The 16,818-nt window shown below is 48.6% G+C and overlaps 7 protein-coding genes across 7 annotated transcripts; 4 read left to right on the top strand and 3 right to left on the bottom strand.

The window, feature by feature from the left end:
* Positions 1–2,144: 2,144 nt before the first annotated feature.
* On the top strand, positions 2,145–2,696 carry N7525_001855 (uncharacterized protein; the record flags this gene model as incomplete). The annotated part of the gene is made up of 1 exon (XM_061212075.1): positions 2,145–2,696. One exon carries the CDS (start codon positions 2,145–2,147, stop codon positions 2,694–2,696), a length of 552 nt encoding a protein of 183 aa, XP_061071301.1.
* Positions 2,697–3,089: 393 nt separating this feature from the next.
* Positions 3,090–4,757, bottom strand: N7525_001856 (uncharacterized protein; the record flags this gene model as incomplete). Its single annotated transcript, XM_061212076.1, has 4 exons — positions 3,090–3,203; positions 3,272–3,789; positions 3,897–4,172; positions 4,265–4,757. The coding sequence occupies 4 exons, from the start codon at positions 4,755–4,757 to the stop codon at positions 3,090–3,092; spliced, it is 1,401 nt and encodes a 466-aa protein (XP_061071302.1).
* A 953-nt stretch (positions 4,758–5,710) lies between these two features.
* Positions 5,711–7,463, bottom strand: N7525_001857 (uncharacterized protein; the record flags this gene model as incomplete). Its single annotated transcript, XM_002557489.2, has 3 exons — positions 5,711–5,920; positions 5,984–6,909; positions 6,971–7,463. 3 exons carry the CDS (start codon positions 7,461–7,463, stop codon positions 5,711–5,713), a joined length of 1,629 nt encoding a protein of 542 aa, XP_002557535.2.
* A 1,401-nt stretch (positions 7,464–8,864) lies between these two features.
* Positions 8,865–10,238, top strand: N7525_001858 (Rieske [2Fe-2S] domain protein; the record flags this gene model as incomplete). Its single annotated transcript, XM_002557488.2, has 1 exon — positions 8,865–10,238. One exon carries the CDS (start codon positions 8,865–8,867, stop codon positions 10,236–10,238), a length of 1,374 nt encoding a protein of 457 aa, XP_002557534.1.
* Positions 10,239–10,501: 263 nt separating this feature from the next.
* Positions 10,502–11,166, bottom strand: N7525_001859 (uncharacterized protein; the record flags this gene model as incomplete). The annotated part of the gene is made up of 3 exons (XM_002557487.1): positions 10,502–10,611; positions 10,682–10,789; positions 10,872–11,166. The coding sequence occupies 3 exons, from the start codon at positions 11,164–11,166 to the stop codon at positions 10,502–10,504; spliced, it is 513 nt and encodes a 170-aa protein (XP_002557533.1).
* A 1,409-nt stretch (positions 11,167–12,575) lies between these two features.
* On the top strand, positions 12,576–14,166 carry N7525_001860 (uncharacterized protein; the record flags this gene model as incomplete). Its single annotated transcript, XM_002557486.2, has 2 exons — positions 12,576–12,959; positions 13,012–14,166. The coding sequence occupies 2 exons, from the start codon at positions 12,576–12,578 to the stop codon at positions 14,164–14,166; spliced, it is 1,539 nt and encodes a 512-aa protein (XP_002557532.2).
* Positions 14,167–15,077: 911 nt separating this feature from the next.
* On the top strand, positions 15,078–16,439 carry N7525_001861 (uncharacterized protein; the record flags this gene model as incomplete). Its single annotated transcript, XM_002557485.1, has 3 exons — positions 15,078–15,168; positions 15,217–16,079; positions 16,131–16,439. 3 exons carry the CDS (start codon positions 15,078–15,080, stop codon positions 16,437–16,439), a joined length of 1,263 nt encoding a protein of 420 aa, XP_002557531.1.
* Between the last annotated feature and the right edge of the window lie 379 nt (positions 16,440–16,818).

Genomic DNA, 16,818 nt, shown 5'->3' on the forward strand with positions numbered 1-16,818 from the left:
CACCCAGGTAGACCCGGACATCTCCAGGACTTTCCCGTTTGAGGACATTGAAGGGTGGAGATGGTGGGATTTAGGCTGGGCTATCTCCACAAAGAATGGTCATGGAATTGTTTTTAAGGTAACATGTTGCTAAGGACCGGCCAATAAACTGCAAAGTGATTGGATGAGAAGAGAGGGGTAGGTGGTTCGATGGAGGGAGGTCTTTGACTTCCCAACGAGCGGGCATCAAACATTAAGCATTGCTTTCCATGTTTCTTCATCAACCAGCCAAGTGGCCGAGCAGTAACTCAGCCATCCAATCTTCCTTGGTCTAGTGGTGATGATTTCCGCTTGTCATTAACACCGATAAGCGCGGGAGACCGGGGTTCGATTCCCCGAGGGAGAGATTTCTTTTTTGCTCTTGTTCTATTACATCCGTTGATTTTTTGCGACCAGGACAGGGCCTTACATCGACTATCTTTTTTAATTAGATAAAGGGAAGAAAAGGAAGTATAGGAAAAACGATTACTATAGTACTATAGATGCTTGACACTAGATGCCACTTTTGTTATATATATTTACCAAAAGTGGCAGAGCAGGTCTAGTCTACTCATTTCTTTCAAATAATCATTTCCTTCATAAGCAAAGAGGTAGCACCTTCTACTTCAACGGGTTATATCTCCCGGAGTTTCTCATATTGTTGAAGCCGTCCTGGTACATCAATAATGGACGAAATTTCCGTCCAACAACAGAAACAGCCCCATGTGGACATATAAAGTGGGGCTGTGGTGGCCTTGGTCTGGCAGTGAACGGGGATCTTCTTGGGCACAGAAGCCACTATCTTCATGTTTCTCTACGAAGAATCGTCCTTGCTCCGTTGTTCAAGGGATATAACATAGACTTTGATATATTATGCCTAGAGTGGCACTATAATCCAGTCCATACTGCTAGTGTGAGTTGATATATGAGGCCCTAGCGTGTGCGTTATCCATGCAACCGTGTAAAAAGTGATTAATGTCGGCGCCCGTCATTTTGAATCAAAGATATGAAGATGCTAGCCACACGGCCTGAGTAGTCCATAACTATCACGAATGCCGAGGATAAGAACATGTACTTATGCACAGTCGCTATGTTGCACAAGAACACCCCAAGCACTGCCACTGTCCATCGCATTGCAGTCAAACAGGCACAACTTAATGTCTCTTAGCATTGCTACGCACAGTAGACTGTTTGCTTTCGTCACAACCTCACTGTAGGCATCTACGATGCCCTTTTAGCCAACACAAACAACGTGGCCTGTAGGGCTATGTACAGTGCAGATCCTCTTGGATAGTTACCTTGTGACAATGACTTCGCACGAATGATAATGGGCGACATGATTTCGTGGGCAGTGCATATTCCCTGATTGAACACTCGGATCGCACCAACAACCCCGTGCAGAAGGCCAGGCAGGAATACCTTCTAAACACTAGTCAAACACCGTACAGACAAAGTATCAACGAATATTTCTAAGCATGTTTTGGCCCCCAGAAAATGATGTCATATAAATTTCCAAGAGCCTCCGACTCCAATGATGAACCGGCGTGCAAATAAGGCATGCGTAATGAGTCTTGGGGCTCGGCAGACGGATTGAAACACCGGACCTTCCTGTTCCGACTGTAGCGTCAAGCCCTGGGGGATGATTTGGACTTGTAAGAGTTCAGGGTGCAGAAAAAAGGGGGATATCAGTAAGCCGATAGCAGTTTCGCCCTGGATTGTACAGAGTAGAGTGGTGGGTAATTCGCCGCAGTGGACCTGGCCCCCAAAATCCGAAATTATAGGGTCGAAAATATAGGGCGAAGGATTGCGCTATAAAGCTATTCGGTGTGCCTTTCTCCATTTGCTTTGGGGGCGACGAGGCTGCGATTGGCCGTTAGTGGTGGAACCCGGGAAGATAGTGCGGCAGGCTCATTCGGGCTCCGCCGCCAGAGCCCCAAGGCTCGCGATACCTTCCAGGACTTGTGACAACGCATCGGGGGCGCATTTAAGTATTTAAGCATAAAGACCCCGGAGGCTGATTCTTTCTTTCTTTTCAATTACTCAAGCACACCAAAGGCACCTGTTCTTCACCTCCATATTGTATTATTCTCTATCTTATACCCCAAGCATATACTTCAACCGTCACCATGCAGTACAAGTCTCTCGCAGCTGTCCTCTTCGCCAGCATGGCCATGGCCGCCCCGGCCGACACTGAAGCCGCTCTTGAATCCCAGGCCGCCGAACTCGAGGAACTCATTCCTCCCTCTATTGCCATGGTTATCGCAACTGCTGTCCCAACCTCTTTCTGGGCCGAAGCCACCAACACCGCCGCCTTCCTTTCTCAGGTCGAGCAAGGCATGGTCTCCAACTCCTGGCCTACCTGGTACAGCAGCCTTCCCGACAGCGTGAAGGAGTACGTCACCACTGCTGTTGAGGACTACTATCCTTCTTTCGCATCCTCCGTTGCCGCCGAGGTCACTGCCTCTGGCGATAGCAGCTCCAGCCCCAGCGCTGCTGAGGCCACCTCCACCGACGCTTCCAGCTCTGATGCCTCTAGCTCTGATGCTTCGTCCTCGGCTTCCGGTTCGCCGTCCGGATCTGCTGCATCCACCACTGCCGATGGTGGTGCCGCCCCTACCGGTATCGCTATGAGCCTTGCTGGCGCCGCTGGTGTTCTCGGTCTTGCTCTTGCCCTGTAGGAATAAGAACTGTGAACATTAGCACTTTTTGAATAATCTACGGTTGCTTCGGGGGCCTTTCTACTATGTGCATTTGACCACTACAAAATATTTGTCTAGTTCTTATGCTTCCAGCGAAGGATTGAGTCCCAATAGCGCGCTTATACCTCATGTACTTACAACTAATTCTGTCAATATACTGCATAATCGCTTTTGAGTACACTTACATTGTGTTTATTAATCTTACAGTATGGAGTGGCGGTCTCGCAGGCACGTGTTCAGCCAAGTATTACCTCCCCCGGCAACCCAATTCGACAGTTCCAACCACCATTTCATCTTTCCTACTCCCAAACGATTTTTTGTGTTTCGTTGCAAGATGGGTGCGAACGAACCACAATTCATCTTCCCATGGACTCAGGCGGCATCAGAAGGACCGGGGTCCCTTTTCTTCCCCTTGTCACGCTCGCTGTTTTCCTGAGAATTCCCAGTCGGCACGCTGGACTCTGGGTCCATATTGGCTGAGGTGGACTGTTAATAAATGTTAGTCAGAAGACTGATTAATCAAGTGAGGCGAGAGGGACAGGGATATCTCATACCTGGGGCTTGGAATGTTCCGAGCGACTCTTGAACGCGGCCTTTTCAAACCCGCCGTCCTTCATACCGAGCAGGTCGAACTTCTTCACAAGTCTAAACTGGGAACGAGAAATACCGAACTTAGATGCGTACAGTTTCTCTTGTTCCTCCCACGACGTGCCTGCCTCGATGAGCGCCTTGATAAATGCCGGCCCCTCATCTAGTTCGCGCGGTGAATACCGCACGGGCGGACCGGCCCGCCGGGAGATATTAGAGGCACCTGCACTCTGCGTGTGGGTTCCTTTCTTCGGAGAAGGGGTCCAGGGAATGAAAACGTTCTGTTTCTTGGGACGGACTGGAGCAGCTGGTTGCTTGCCTTTGTTTGTAGGATTGCTTCCATCGGGTTGGGATGGTTTTGGGCCATCCGAGCTTCCTGTGCTGCCATCCTGAGCGCGGGTTGTGATGTCAGATCTGGTCGGGTCGTCTTCTGATGTAAGCGAGTTGGTGCGACTATGACGGGCGTCAAATGCAGGAAACTCTTCTTATGACGGGATTAGAAATCAGACCCTCTGTTGTTGGGGCGAAGCCTTGACGTCTCAGCTTCGAACTATTGGGCTGCACATGAGGTTCCTTTCACATCCCCCTCACCCTGGTATGAAACCACAATCCTTTTCTCAGCCTGATGTGAGAGATGTGAGAGATGTGAGAGATGTGAGAGATGTGAGAGATGTGAGAGATGTGAGAGATGTGAGAGATGTGAGAGATGTGAGAGATGCGAGAGATGCGAGAGATGCGAGAGATGCGAGAGATGCGAGAGATGCGAGAGATGCGAGAGATGTGAGAGATGTGAGAGATCTGATGCAATTGAGCGTCGGGGTATGTCGACTGGGTCGGGTACGGGGTTGTGGAGCGGTCCTGCGTCTGCTATTTTATATTAGTACGTATCCAGATAACTGATTAAGGGAAACTGTACTCACCATTCGCGGCAGCATTGGTAGGGCTGGCGCCTTACCCACCCACATCTCCAGCAGTCTCTTTCTCTCTCTGTGCCTCAGACGGGCGAGAAGACTGCATCATGCGTTGCGGGTAGCCCAATGAGATGAAGTGGTAGTTCTCCGCAGACATCTCAACCACCCTTCCCTTAACATGACACCAGTACATGCCATTGTCTTGGAGTTGGAATTTATCCGCGGTTGTAGCTTCAGAAAGTACATCCATCCAACTGACTATGGGATATGAGCGGCGGAACGATTGAACGCGGCCCTTGCACACCCTCTTGTGCGTCCGAGGCTTGGTATGGGCCTTAATGCATTCAGGTAGGATCAGGCAGTAAGGAGGACCACCGAAAAACTTGTTGAGTGCGGGTCCAAGCTCAGCATCTGAAGGCGAGGATGCAAACTTACTTCCTTCAGAGGCATCCTTGGGTGGTTCGACTGGGTGCTTGGCTCCATCTTGATTTTCGTGCAAGGCCTCACCTGGGAGAGTAGTGACACCCTTCTTTTTCTTCATGGTCGGTAACGATTCACGCGAGAAAGGAGGAATCAGTCTGGAAAAGAAAGATGAGGATGGTAAAAGGCCTTGATCGGAAGATTCAGACGAGTTGTGGGTATGATGAGAAGAAAGTCGCGCAGTATCGAGATGGAAGATTCAATGGGAATCCACGAGGTCTGTGTATTTGTTGTGAATACTATGGGATGAAAACACTATTAATCCCAACTATCGATACCGCAGGGAGCATTGGCGGTATCTATCTACTGGCATTAAAGAAGCCCATTACTGAATGGATGGCGAGTTACCCATGATAATAATATGAAATTCATGAAGTAGTCGTCATGGCCATGCAGACTGGCTTTGTATCCTCCCAATTACTAGTATTGCAGTCCTAATTCCTCTCATTCCCCCTCATATCATGGGTATGTCCATCCGCCTCCTCTGGCTCCAACCTCGTAGCGGAATCGTGAGCATCGATCCTAGGAAAAGGCCTAGGATGACTAGAAGAGTTGTTACCATAGCCTGCTGGCGCAAGACGGATGGCAACAAAGTAACGTGTAAGAGAGGAAATCAACTCAACACTTTGATCTTTACGATATGTGTTCTATGACTCCTGCATAGTCAAGATCACATTTAGCGGCCAACTAGGTCATCCATTATACGTATGTATCTTCACTAATGACAAAAGAATACAAAGCAAGTCCTTTCAAATGGTAGGGATGGTATTATTAAGTAAAGAAGTGGCTGATATGAAGATACGTATTGACCAGTTGCGTGAAGAGTACCACAAACAGAAGTAAGACTTTCAGCTCAGCGAAAATTTTCTGAGAACATAGATTAGTTAAATGCTTATGGTGCTATTAAATGATAAAACGTACCGTGAGCTGACTTCCTTATGCCTTGAAAATGAATATGATCAAGTTATGTCAGTTAAAAGATGACCTGCGATAACCGACATCCAAGCCCACCTATCAGTACACGTTCGGAAGACCACTCTTGAATGGTGTCGATGCAGCCGTCTTGGAAGGCCAGTCCAGCTGGTATGGGACGGGTGAGCCCCCAGGCTGCTGGGGGGACCGGAATAGAGGGTATGGAGATACATAGGGCGGCGCGGCGGCAATACGAGAGGGAACAGCATCAGTTGCTGACATCACCCGGCTCGTAGGGAATGTCCGAATCGGCTAGGGTGGATTGTCATTCAAAAAGGCCAAACGAAGATGCGACGGGAGTTGTACTTTCAATACCACGATTTTGCTGGGGTTCTCTGCTTTGACCGTTTTCTCTGCTTTGGCGGCCCTTTCATCCATCCGGTCGACCCAGAGCTTCACGGTCAGCCAGCGGTGGAAGACACCGAACTCCTCGACGTAGGCCTTCTCAATCTCGCTCGGGGACTTTCCTGCGTTGACCTGGCTCTTGAACCAGGCTGGAGCGTGCTCCTTCTCGTAGTCGGTGAAGTTATTCCGTGTTCGCTTTTGTCCTTTGCGTTTCTTTCCTGTGGTGGAGTATGCGGGCTGATGTTTAGTGGGCGTATCGACCTTTTCTTTCCACATTGGCAGTTCTCCACTAAGGTCAATGGTCTCGATCTCTGCTGGGGACGGGGCAGTCTCGGTCTTTTGATTTTTCAGGGGCGGTCGCGCCAGGTCCTCATTGCCATGGAGCTGGTGTTTCGCTGACCCGTCTCCTTGGAATGGCTTTGGATTCTGTGCTGACCCGTCTCCTTGGAATGGCTTTAGATTCTGTGTGCGATCATGGCTTTGTGCGACCTGGGGCTTTCTGCTGCTGAGAAGTCCAGACACCGACACTCCTGTTTCATTTTCATATGCTTTCTGGTAGCTTTCGGTGATGGCATTCGAATTTTCTTGTTGGTGTGAGTTGCTAACCGCATCATCATTATCGTCATCACTGTCATGAGATATTGGCCTTGATGTATCGCCAGGGGCCGTGAAAGGGATGTCGGATCCACTTGAGACACCCGAGCTTTCGGATGAACTGCGAGCACGGGTATGCGTCTCAACAGATACCGTGGGACGAAGCGACTCGCTCGGGGTAGGATACTGTGATCCAGGGGTTTGCGGTGTTCGAGACCTTTTTACGGGGTCCTGAACACCTTGGAGAAGTTTGATTCGGCGTTTCTTCAGTGCCAGCTGAAGTCGCTTCAGTTTCTCCACGTCTGTTTCCATTAGCATGTCTCTTACGACCTGCGAGTGTAAGAAAGTATGGGAAGTACGCACATTTGGTCTTTCTGTCAATTTCATCCAAGATGTCTGCCTCTATTGCCAGAGTGACTTCGGACTCTCTTTCGGCGTCCGCGGGACTTGGCCACAAGCAGGAGTTTTCCGGGAGGAAGCATCGGTTAAGGAGGATGCTTTTGTGAAGAGATTCATCAAATGAAATGAGGTTCCCTTGATCGTAGCAGTGATATGAACCGTCACTTTGCTTTTCGAAACTGCCGTGTCTGAAAATGTTGACCCAGCTGACCGAGGGACCATTCTTATCCCTCGGACGAATCCCCAGTATTTCCCTTACTCGCGACTCGATAGTGTAACTTTCGAGTGGCTTGTCTGAGAAGTACTGAGTGAAAGTCTCATCGTTGTCGAGGACAGCCTGATAGGACTGCATTAACGCGAGGCCATCCTGTGGTAGGGACTCAAATCTTTGCAGCTGGGACCGAACGCCCTCTCGATAAACCCCCCATTTGATCGGATTGTTGGGAGTACCATCCATTTTCAGGTATTGTTCTGCATAACGTTAGTTTTTTAGGTAAAGCGTTAGAGACGGCTAGCCGCGTCTCACCTAATAAGGCAGAGTAAAAATCGTCAGGCCTCTGGGTATTGAGACGTGAACGGAGATGTGAAAAGTTGGAAAGTGGAAAGACTAGAAGAATAAATGAGCAAACGCTCGGAATTATTTCTCCTAGACCCTTTCCAACCCCCTGTCGCAGGATGTGCTTAGGTGTGAGTGTTGGTTTGTGAAGGCAGTCGTCACAGACTTGATAAATACCAGTACCTAACTCACGTATTTTTTTTTTTTTTCACTTCTCCTCAACCCTTCACGCACACTACATATGTATGCCGAAGGCTCAAGTCGCTGCAAGTGAGTTTATATAAATATAAGACTAATAGCCTATATATTATAGGAAAATAGACTTTCTAATTGACGAGAGAAAATTCCTCGTTGCGGACACTATTAATTGAGACCAGTAAGCGAGGCCCACATTTCATTGAGGCGCCCAAGGTCCGCTCTGCTGGCTGCCGCTCAATCACACTTTAACCTGGTCATTTGTGGGGGACGAGTCCTTCGAACCTCTCAAAGAATAGCTATAGACGCCAACAACTAGGCATCGAGTCTACGAATAGCGAAGATCCCTTTCACCGCTATCTATTCATCTTCAATTAACCTTAGTATTTCCAGTAACTAATCTTGCCGCAGCTGGATGATTGGTTTATTAATACATGGCGAAGATCTTGGTATCTGAGCATGCTATTTTTACCGCCAGATTTTTATTAACTATCATGATAGAGTTGGTTGTTACTACTAATTAAATACGGTTTTCTTCGTTTGCACGTACGTTATATGTACTATTAGTACTGTAGTTCTCGTATTTATCCTATCTGTGACATATTAATTGCGTAATTACGCTTATAAAATACGCGCTACGTAACAAGTTAAAGGCCCGAAATTATTGCTTTCTTTTTCGCTAGTCCTTCACTATGTATGTACTTTTCATCTCTGTTTTAGTTTCGAAGGATGGAAACAACGTAAAAAAGGTATGATCGGACAGGTCACTTTACCCCCTTCAAGGTTGGATAACACGAGGGTGGTGATTGTGGCGGCCCCGAAGCCCGTGCTAGGCGAGATGTTTGCTTGCCATCAATAATAAATTAATGAGCGGTCTGAAGTATTGTTATCCAAATTACACAGTATTGAATTAGAAGATAGCGACCAAGGTTGCCCCTATTGAGTGACCCCCTATTAGAAGTCCCCCTATATAAACGGCCTATATAAAGATCGAAAAGTGGGGCAAATACACATCATCACGTGATCGTTAAAATCAATCGAGGCGAAAAGCCTCAAACAAACCCTTCTAGTTACGCCAAAGAGACATCAACACTTGCAAAAATCAAGATGTGGATCAACTGCGGGAAACTCTCCGACTTCACGCAGGCGCGATACGTGGTCCGCCTAAGCACAGGCAAGAAACTGGTCTTATTCCGGCTCCCGACGATCGACAAATCAAGTCTGAAATCCAACGACACCAATGATGGCTGGTCGTACTACTCCATGGAGGCAGAATGCCCGCATGCCGGCGGCCCAATGGCCGACTCCTCAGTCGACATCGAGGACTCGGCGTATGTCGTCTCGTGTCCGTGGCACGCATACGATTTCAACGTAGAAACCGGCGAATCCAGCGTCGGTATCAAGGCCTGTACGTTCCCCGTGGATGTGCGCGGCGAGTCCGTTGCGCTGGATTTCCCCGTCGAGGACGGGGATACTGTTGGGGTTGCTAGTGTCGATCCTGTTAGTGAGAAAGTCAAGCTCAAGCACCCGCGACCTGCAGAGAAGGCTCTTCCTACGACTACCGCTACTGCTGTTTCTGTTTCTGCTGCTTCGGGCCGAGAGGATCCCGGCCCGGCGACTTATCTCGGCGACGACGCGACGCTGTGCGACTGGGCCGCTCATGTTCTCAATACAGCCAATCCAGAGCACAAGATCGAGCTGGCTACGCATCTTTTCTCTATTTTCTCTGCTAGAGAGGCTTCTGATTCACCCATGCCGCTTGGAAGGGGCACTGTCGCTCCGCCTGACCAGCCGCCGCGCGAGAAAATGGAAACTGTTGACCCGAGCCAGATGCCGAAGGCGGGCCGAGGCGGGACCTTGAAGAGCCGCATTGCTATGCTCCATGCGCTGGCCAATATCGAACTGTGGGCTATCGACCTGGCTATTGATATCTGCATTCGCTTTGCGACATTCCAGACAGAAGGGACGTCGCAGGAACTCCCGCGCGCCTTCTTCTACGACTGGTTGAAGGTCGCGAACGACGAGGCTAAGCACTTCTCCCTCCTCCGCACTAGACTCGAGGAGATGGGATCTAGCTTTGGTTCGCTCCCGGTACACCATAGTCTGTGGCTATCTGCAACTGAAACTGCGTACGATCTCCGAGCGAGAATCAGTATCATCGCTCTGGTGCACGAGGCACGAGGCCTGGATGTTAACCCCATGACGATTGAGAAGTTCCGCAGAGCTAGTGATGGCGAGAGTGTGGCGACCTTGGAGATTATCCACAACGACGAAATCACACATGTAACCACTGGTCATCGGTGGTTGACGTGGATCTGCGCCCAGGAGGGGACTGATCCTGTTCAGGTCTTCCGGTCGAATGTGCAGAAGCATTTCAGGGGTCCGATCCGCGGGCCATTTAACGAAGAAGCGCGCTTGCAGGCTGGGATGGACAAGCGCTATTACGAGAACTCTGCTCCTGCGGGAATTGCAGCTTCATGACCGGCATGGCGATGGAATAGAAGGGAAACGCTTTACGTTGGAACATGATGTCACGCGGTTGATCGACACGATCTTTTCTCTGCTAGTGTGTTTTTTTGATATCCCCGTCTTGAACTAGCAGTATGTACATAGCAAGAAAGCATTTCATTTCATTATTCGCTGAATCGCTATTAAGTAGTAAACATTAAGACGTCCAAACCCCGGACCGTCGATCATTAAGTGCCATTAAAGGGGGCCAAATCACCCCGAGCGACCGTGGAAATCTAGATGTATTCGGCCTTCACCTGGACCTTGGAGCAGCTGGAGGGGATGGTGGCGGTGTAGTAGCGGTTCAAGTAGAATAGCTGGGGCGCATTGTGGTACCAGTCACAGACTGTTATGGAGATGTTAATGCCATGGTCTTGAAAACGAGAACATGGAACAAAGAGACAGGGTTTTCTTACCGAGCCAACCACCGAAGCCGCTCTGTTCCGACCATTGGAAGTTGTCGCCCTTGATGGAGTATCCTTCGCTGCCGCCGCTGCCGGCGTTGATAACCATAGGCAACCAAGCTAAAGTGGATAAGAATAGCAGGTTAGTCCAGACTGAAATGTGACACAGGAGAACTTTTCCAAGGTATGTGGCGATACTCACAGGCGTAGTTGGTGTTGCCAGTGGCGATCAGGCCCCAAGACAATTCGCTCTCCAGGGCGACGACTGCGTTTGTCCCGTTCAGATAGACTGGACTGGCCATGCTAGCATCCTTGGTGAGCACAGCGTCGTTGAGACCTGCGCCCGTGTGGTAGGCGTAGACATATAGGTTGTTGTGGTTTTCATTGGTGGCGCCGCTGGTCTTGAGGTGGAAGTGCTTCGACTCCTTCGCAGTAGTAGTGACAGGAGCTGCGATGGCAGAGGTAGCGAGCAGAAGAAGGGATGTGAGGAACTTCATTTTTGGTATGATAGTTCTTTGTGAGGTGAGAGGGAATCGGGGAAGATTGGTTAAGAGGTTAAGAGGTGGAAAGTTGGGAGAGTGGAAGTTGAAGGCTGGAGGTAGGAGGCTGGGGATTGTTCTGAGTTGAAAGAGAGAAAAATTCACGTCTAGGAGGGAATCTAGGAATATTTATGCACGGATTGTTTTTGATGGATTTATGGCTGTGGAGATACACATCATAGCATGTAGCATGTGTTTTTGTAGATGATTTTCTGATTTACTTGCTCTTTTGGAATTTAATAGCTCCATTTCTGTATAGACCCCCCAGTCGGAGGTTTACATTCTGAGTGAGAACAACATTCACCAGGAAATGATTAACCCCAACGTATACTGCATTGATGGAGGTCATGATGTCAACGGAACTATTAAATTGGGTCTCGTACCCAGTGATGTGTCGGGGTGGCGAAAATCTTACTCCATCAAGGCTTAGTCGGACTGGGGTTGCAAGCAACTAGGAAGAACTAGAGGATTGGCAGAGGGGAAGTGAGACATTTTTCTTTGGCTTCGGGAGGATAATCAGGTTATCATCTTTGTTGAATGTCAGTTCTAGCATCGCTTGATGGTTGAGACATCTTTTGTTCTTTTCCAAGCCCATTTGCTGAGAACTGTCAGTAAGAACATTGAAGTCATGTAGGCAAAGTACATGCTATTTCCACGATATAACCATGAAAGATCATGGTCTGAGAAGAAGAGGGGCCTTACGGTCAGCTTCCGATAGCTTCAATTGATTGAAATTCTGAGCATGTTGGCTTTCACTATATCCACTCTATGTACGGGTACAAGCCCGCATATCTCAAACGTTCTATTACACGGTTGCTCCTTTCAACCTCAATCTGATAACGACTTCAACCAATATCGCCAACGGCTAAGGTTAATAAACTAGTTCCAATGCCCAGGTTTACCAAGGCTATGGTGGCATAGCTTATTTATTGGAAGCCGAAAGCAGATCGAAGAGAGCTCTCACTAAATAAGGACAGACTCCTATGGATCACAATTCTGCTCAGAATGATATAAAGATATATAACAATTCAATCGGCAATACCTTTTCTACTCCCACAAAAGCAATTGCAACATAACGTATAGTCTTGCCTGGTGTAGGTGACACTCTGTTACTGCAGAACTGGCGGATGAAGCGACCACATCTTTTTCCAACGTTAGAACTGTGAATAGTCTCCTGAGAAATACAAAGACGATTTCACGATTCCAAAGAAATAAAAACCCTCACAGAACGGTGCCCCACCAAAACAAAAGCCCCAAGACTTCCGCAAGGGTTTGCCCGCACATCTGCTTGGCGTGGAAAACCTCCCGACATCGGGCCATACCCAGGTATCCCATACAGTTGCCATGTTTCGCTTCGGTGCGGTATTATGAGATATCCAACCATGTTTTTAAAACTCGTGGCGTTGCTCCTAGTGACATGCGAGTCACTGGCGGATATCCCCCCGGTGTATCGATCGCGACCATATGACCTGGGCGCGTTCGACCGATGGCCTCACCAGCTGTACCACTCTTCTAGTGCCATTGGACCTATCCTGAACATCCACGAGGAAAATTCACAGTGTCATAATGAGAGTCTTTACACCATTGTGCCCTACTGGGGAAAGCAGGTGAACGTTCCGGGAGTGTTGATCCTCGATACGAACGGGTATCTCGTCTGGCATACGACCGGGTATGTCACAGCGGACATACAATCCTATCGAGGAGAAGACTATATTGTCTCCCTTTCTGAAGACTCAACCTATTATGCATTGGTAAGTTGTCGATCGGCGGTATCGCCTTGAGAAATGTTCTGATGCCCTATAGATAAACTCCCGCTACGAGGAAGTTTACCAAATCCGTTCAGGCAATTCAGGCAACAGGTGGCACCTCGATGCGCATGAGTTAACCCTGACTCCCTCAGGGACAGCACTCCTGGTTATCAATGGTGTCTTCGCGGTGAACCAAACGGCGTTCGAGGCACCGCCGGAAGTTGAATTTCTTATGGATACAGGGTTCCAGGAGATCGACATCCAGACAGGAGAGGTGTTATTTGAGTGGCGCGCTTCGGACCATTATAGCTTCGAAGAGTACTACCACTTCCAGCCAGGCGATGGCAGAACGGAAAAGACCGCACCGGATCTGTTCCATGTTAACAGCATCGAGAAAGACGATCTCGGCAATTACCTCATCTCCTGTCGAATGATGAGCTCCATTGTCTACGTGGATGGCCGGACAGGCGCTGTTATCTGGAAGCTTGGAGGGAAAGGAAATATGTTCAAAGACCTATCTGGTGGTGCAGCGACGGGCTTCAATGGCCAGCACCATGCCCGGTTCCACGAAAACGGCCGGATTGTTTCCATTTTCGACAACGGGAACTGCCCTGGCCGTCCTGTGACAGGTCCAACCCGGGGTTTGACGGTTGTCCTAGACACAGAGAAGATGACTGTGCAGCTGCAGCATGAATACATCAGTCCGAACAGCGTTCTCACCGACAACAGTGGATCGATGCAGATCTTGGATAGCGGCAATGTGGTCCTGGGCTTTGGCCCGAATGCGAACTGGGCCGAATACGCCTCGGACGGATCACTGCTCTGCAATGCTCATATGGGCCCCGAGACGTTCTTCAACAGCGGGGAAATTCGCTCCTACCGGATCACGAAGAGTCCCTGGATTGGTCATCCTCAGACCATGCCCGAGGTTGCTGTGGATGATGGAAGAGTGTATGTGAGTTGGAACGGAGCTACGGAAGTGTCTATGTGGTCACTGAATGGAACCGATGAGGGTGTCGAGGGTGAATCAGTCTTCTTGGGGGGATACCCTAAAGGCGGCTTTGAGACTGAGATACCTGTTCCTACCAACCTGACTGGTCGGTATTTCTTTGTTAGTGCTCTGGATAGCGCTGGTCAGGTCCTTGGGTCAACTTCTGCAACGCAGTGGCCTTCTAAGCCTAGACAAGGCCTTATTCACCAAGGTCTTTGAAGTGGTTTTAGCATAGAAAAAGGAATTCGACCTTATGATCGAAGGAAGACCGGTCTCGCCTCGATATGTCACTGTCTTGGCAACAATTGGCTCTTACCCATGTAGCAAAGGACAGATGTTGCTTCGTTATATTTCATTAATTCTTCATCTCTCATCCTTACAGCCCATCCACATCCTTATACCAAAACAATAGATTGTTTTGCGAGATATTTGATATTCTCGACAACCAGAACGCTTCTTCGCAGCATCTATTTAGCATTCTCGTGCTTTATCTAGCCTTTCTTATAGGCTGGTAGCTTATTTTTTCTTAGGTGATGATCTTCCGCCAGGGGCTTATCTCAAGAAATGTAAATTATGATTCTCCAAAACTTACGCATTAGGTTTTATAAGCCCGAGTACTCTATATTTCTATGCGCACATATAAACAATTGTACTTTAGCTGGAGTTTTCGCTAAAAATCTTAGGGTGGTGGGATGTTCAGGGGGAAAAGTTTCCCGCCCCCTGAATCGGATGGGCATGCTGTATGGCGTAGCATAATCACAAGTTCTTGACAACGAGGCCCTTAAATACTCTCGGATGGCAAAGGATAGCTTGAGCTGTACTTGGAAATACTAGATCAAGCGTTAGAATCATTAAAGACGTTGTTTCGACTCACATAACTTGTCGATTCCAGGACCCACAGTTGAGTCCCCGAAATCTCTTCGCGCCCCTGACGCGTTGCGTTGTCTTATTATTAGGAGACTGTCCAGGGTACTCCGTATTTGCTAGGCATCTATTATCTTTATAAACCCGGAGATCCCGGAAATTATCCAAGTTTGTTATAATCAAGAGCTTGGACCCCGGGTTAGTGTTGGACTACATGTTTGACAGAACAGGATTAACATGACTAGACTCCGCCGTACTAAGGCATCATGGATCCCTCTACATACACAGATCCCCAACTCACCTACCAAGATCGACTGGTGATCGATGCTATTGTTGAGCCTCAGCCCAGCTCAGATGGTAATACCCCTGCCTTGTCAGTTGAAGAACACACTAACCAAATTCTAGACGAAACAAGTGCACAGCCATTGGACAAGCTGAGCACCAAAGAAACAGTCCAAAAGCTTCACAATCTCAATGATCCTTCTCATGTAGAATTTGATCCTACCATCTCCCAATTCTGGGACACCCCGCTGCTGAGGGCCAAGCTACCGGGGCCCATCCAAAAGTACGTGCTTACGCCGTACATCAACTGGGCGAAAGGCGTCGTACGATACCAGACCGACGTGGTCATGGTAACGCACCTTATCCTGTACTTCACGACTATTGTGCCAAGTGCCGCATTCTTATATTACCGATTCTCCTACCTGCACGGTGCCCTGCACTGGCTCATGCAAGGGTTCTATTGCGGCGCTTTCACGCTGATGAAGCACCAACACATCCACATGAATGGAGTCCTAACATCAAAACTATATCTGTTCGACATGCTCTTCCCCTACCTGCTGGACCCCATGCACGGGCATACATGGAACTCATACTATTACCACCACATCAAGCACCACCACGTCGAGGGTAACGGCGGCGACGATCTGAGCACAACGATGTACTACGACCGCGACAGCATCCCAGACTTCCTGACCTACGTGGGCCGGTTCTTCTTTTTCATCTGGCTCGAACTCCCAATGTACTTTTGGCGAAAGGGCCAGTTCAAGTATGCGGCCAAATGCGCCTTCTGGGAGGTCGGTAACTACGTTGCCATTTATATGCTCTACAACTACGTCAATGCGCGCGCTACCACGTTCGTCTTCATCCTCCCGCTCACCGTCATGCGTCTGGGCTTGATGGTCGGCAACTGGGGCCAGCATGCTTTCGTGGATCCGGCAGACCCTGATTCGGATTACCTGTCCAGTATCACCTTGATTGATGTTCCGGTGAGTTTTAACAACTTGATTAATGTGTAGATCGTGACTGACAGATACCAGAGTAACCGATTCTCTTTCAATGACGGGTACCACACTTCTCACCACCTGAACCCGCGTCGTCACTGGAGAGATCATCCTGTCGCTTTTCTCATGCAGAAGGATCGCTATGCGAAGGAGAATGCTCTTGTCTTCCGGAATGTGGATTATATTTTCATTACTGTGAACTTACTCCGGAAGAACTACGAGTACCTGGCTAAATGTCTGATCCCTATTGGTGATCAAGTCAACTGGACCATGGAGGAGCGGGTGGAGATGCTGCGTCGTCGGACGCGGAAGTTTCCCAAACCGTCCTCGAAAAAGAGTGAATAGAGGGTTTTAGATTTTGAATTTGTTTCCGATAGACAATCTGTTCCGAGTTCGTGATTTTATACATTCACAAAATGGTCTATCTAGGAATGTCAGATTGAATATATTTTGCCGAGATATGAAATTGGCAGCGCTTTGTATGTCACCCTGTATAAAGTGTCTTTCAGGGCATTGGACGTCCTATACTTGTGAGACAGTATTGACACAGTGCCATTTAAATCGTGTGAGCAATGATCCTTGTCTATAATTCATCTCTACCAATCCTTAGAGCCAAGCTAAATTAATTGTCTTTTCTACATCCATTCCTATACCACGCAACGCTACTGACGATGTATTGAAACCAGCTTCACAACTTCACTCTCGTGTAAACATTTTGAGACCT

This window comes from Penicillium rubens (assembly GCF_028828025.1).
Source record: "Penicillium rubens strain IBT 27055 chromosome Unknown utg000001l_segment0_segment0, whole genome shotgun sequence".
Taxonomy (NCBI): domain Eukaryota; kingdom Fungi; phylum Ascomycota; class Eurotiomycetes; order Eurotiales; family Aspergillaceae; genus Penicillium; species Penicillium rubens.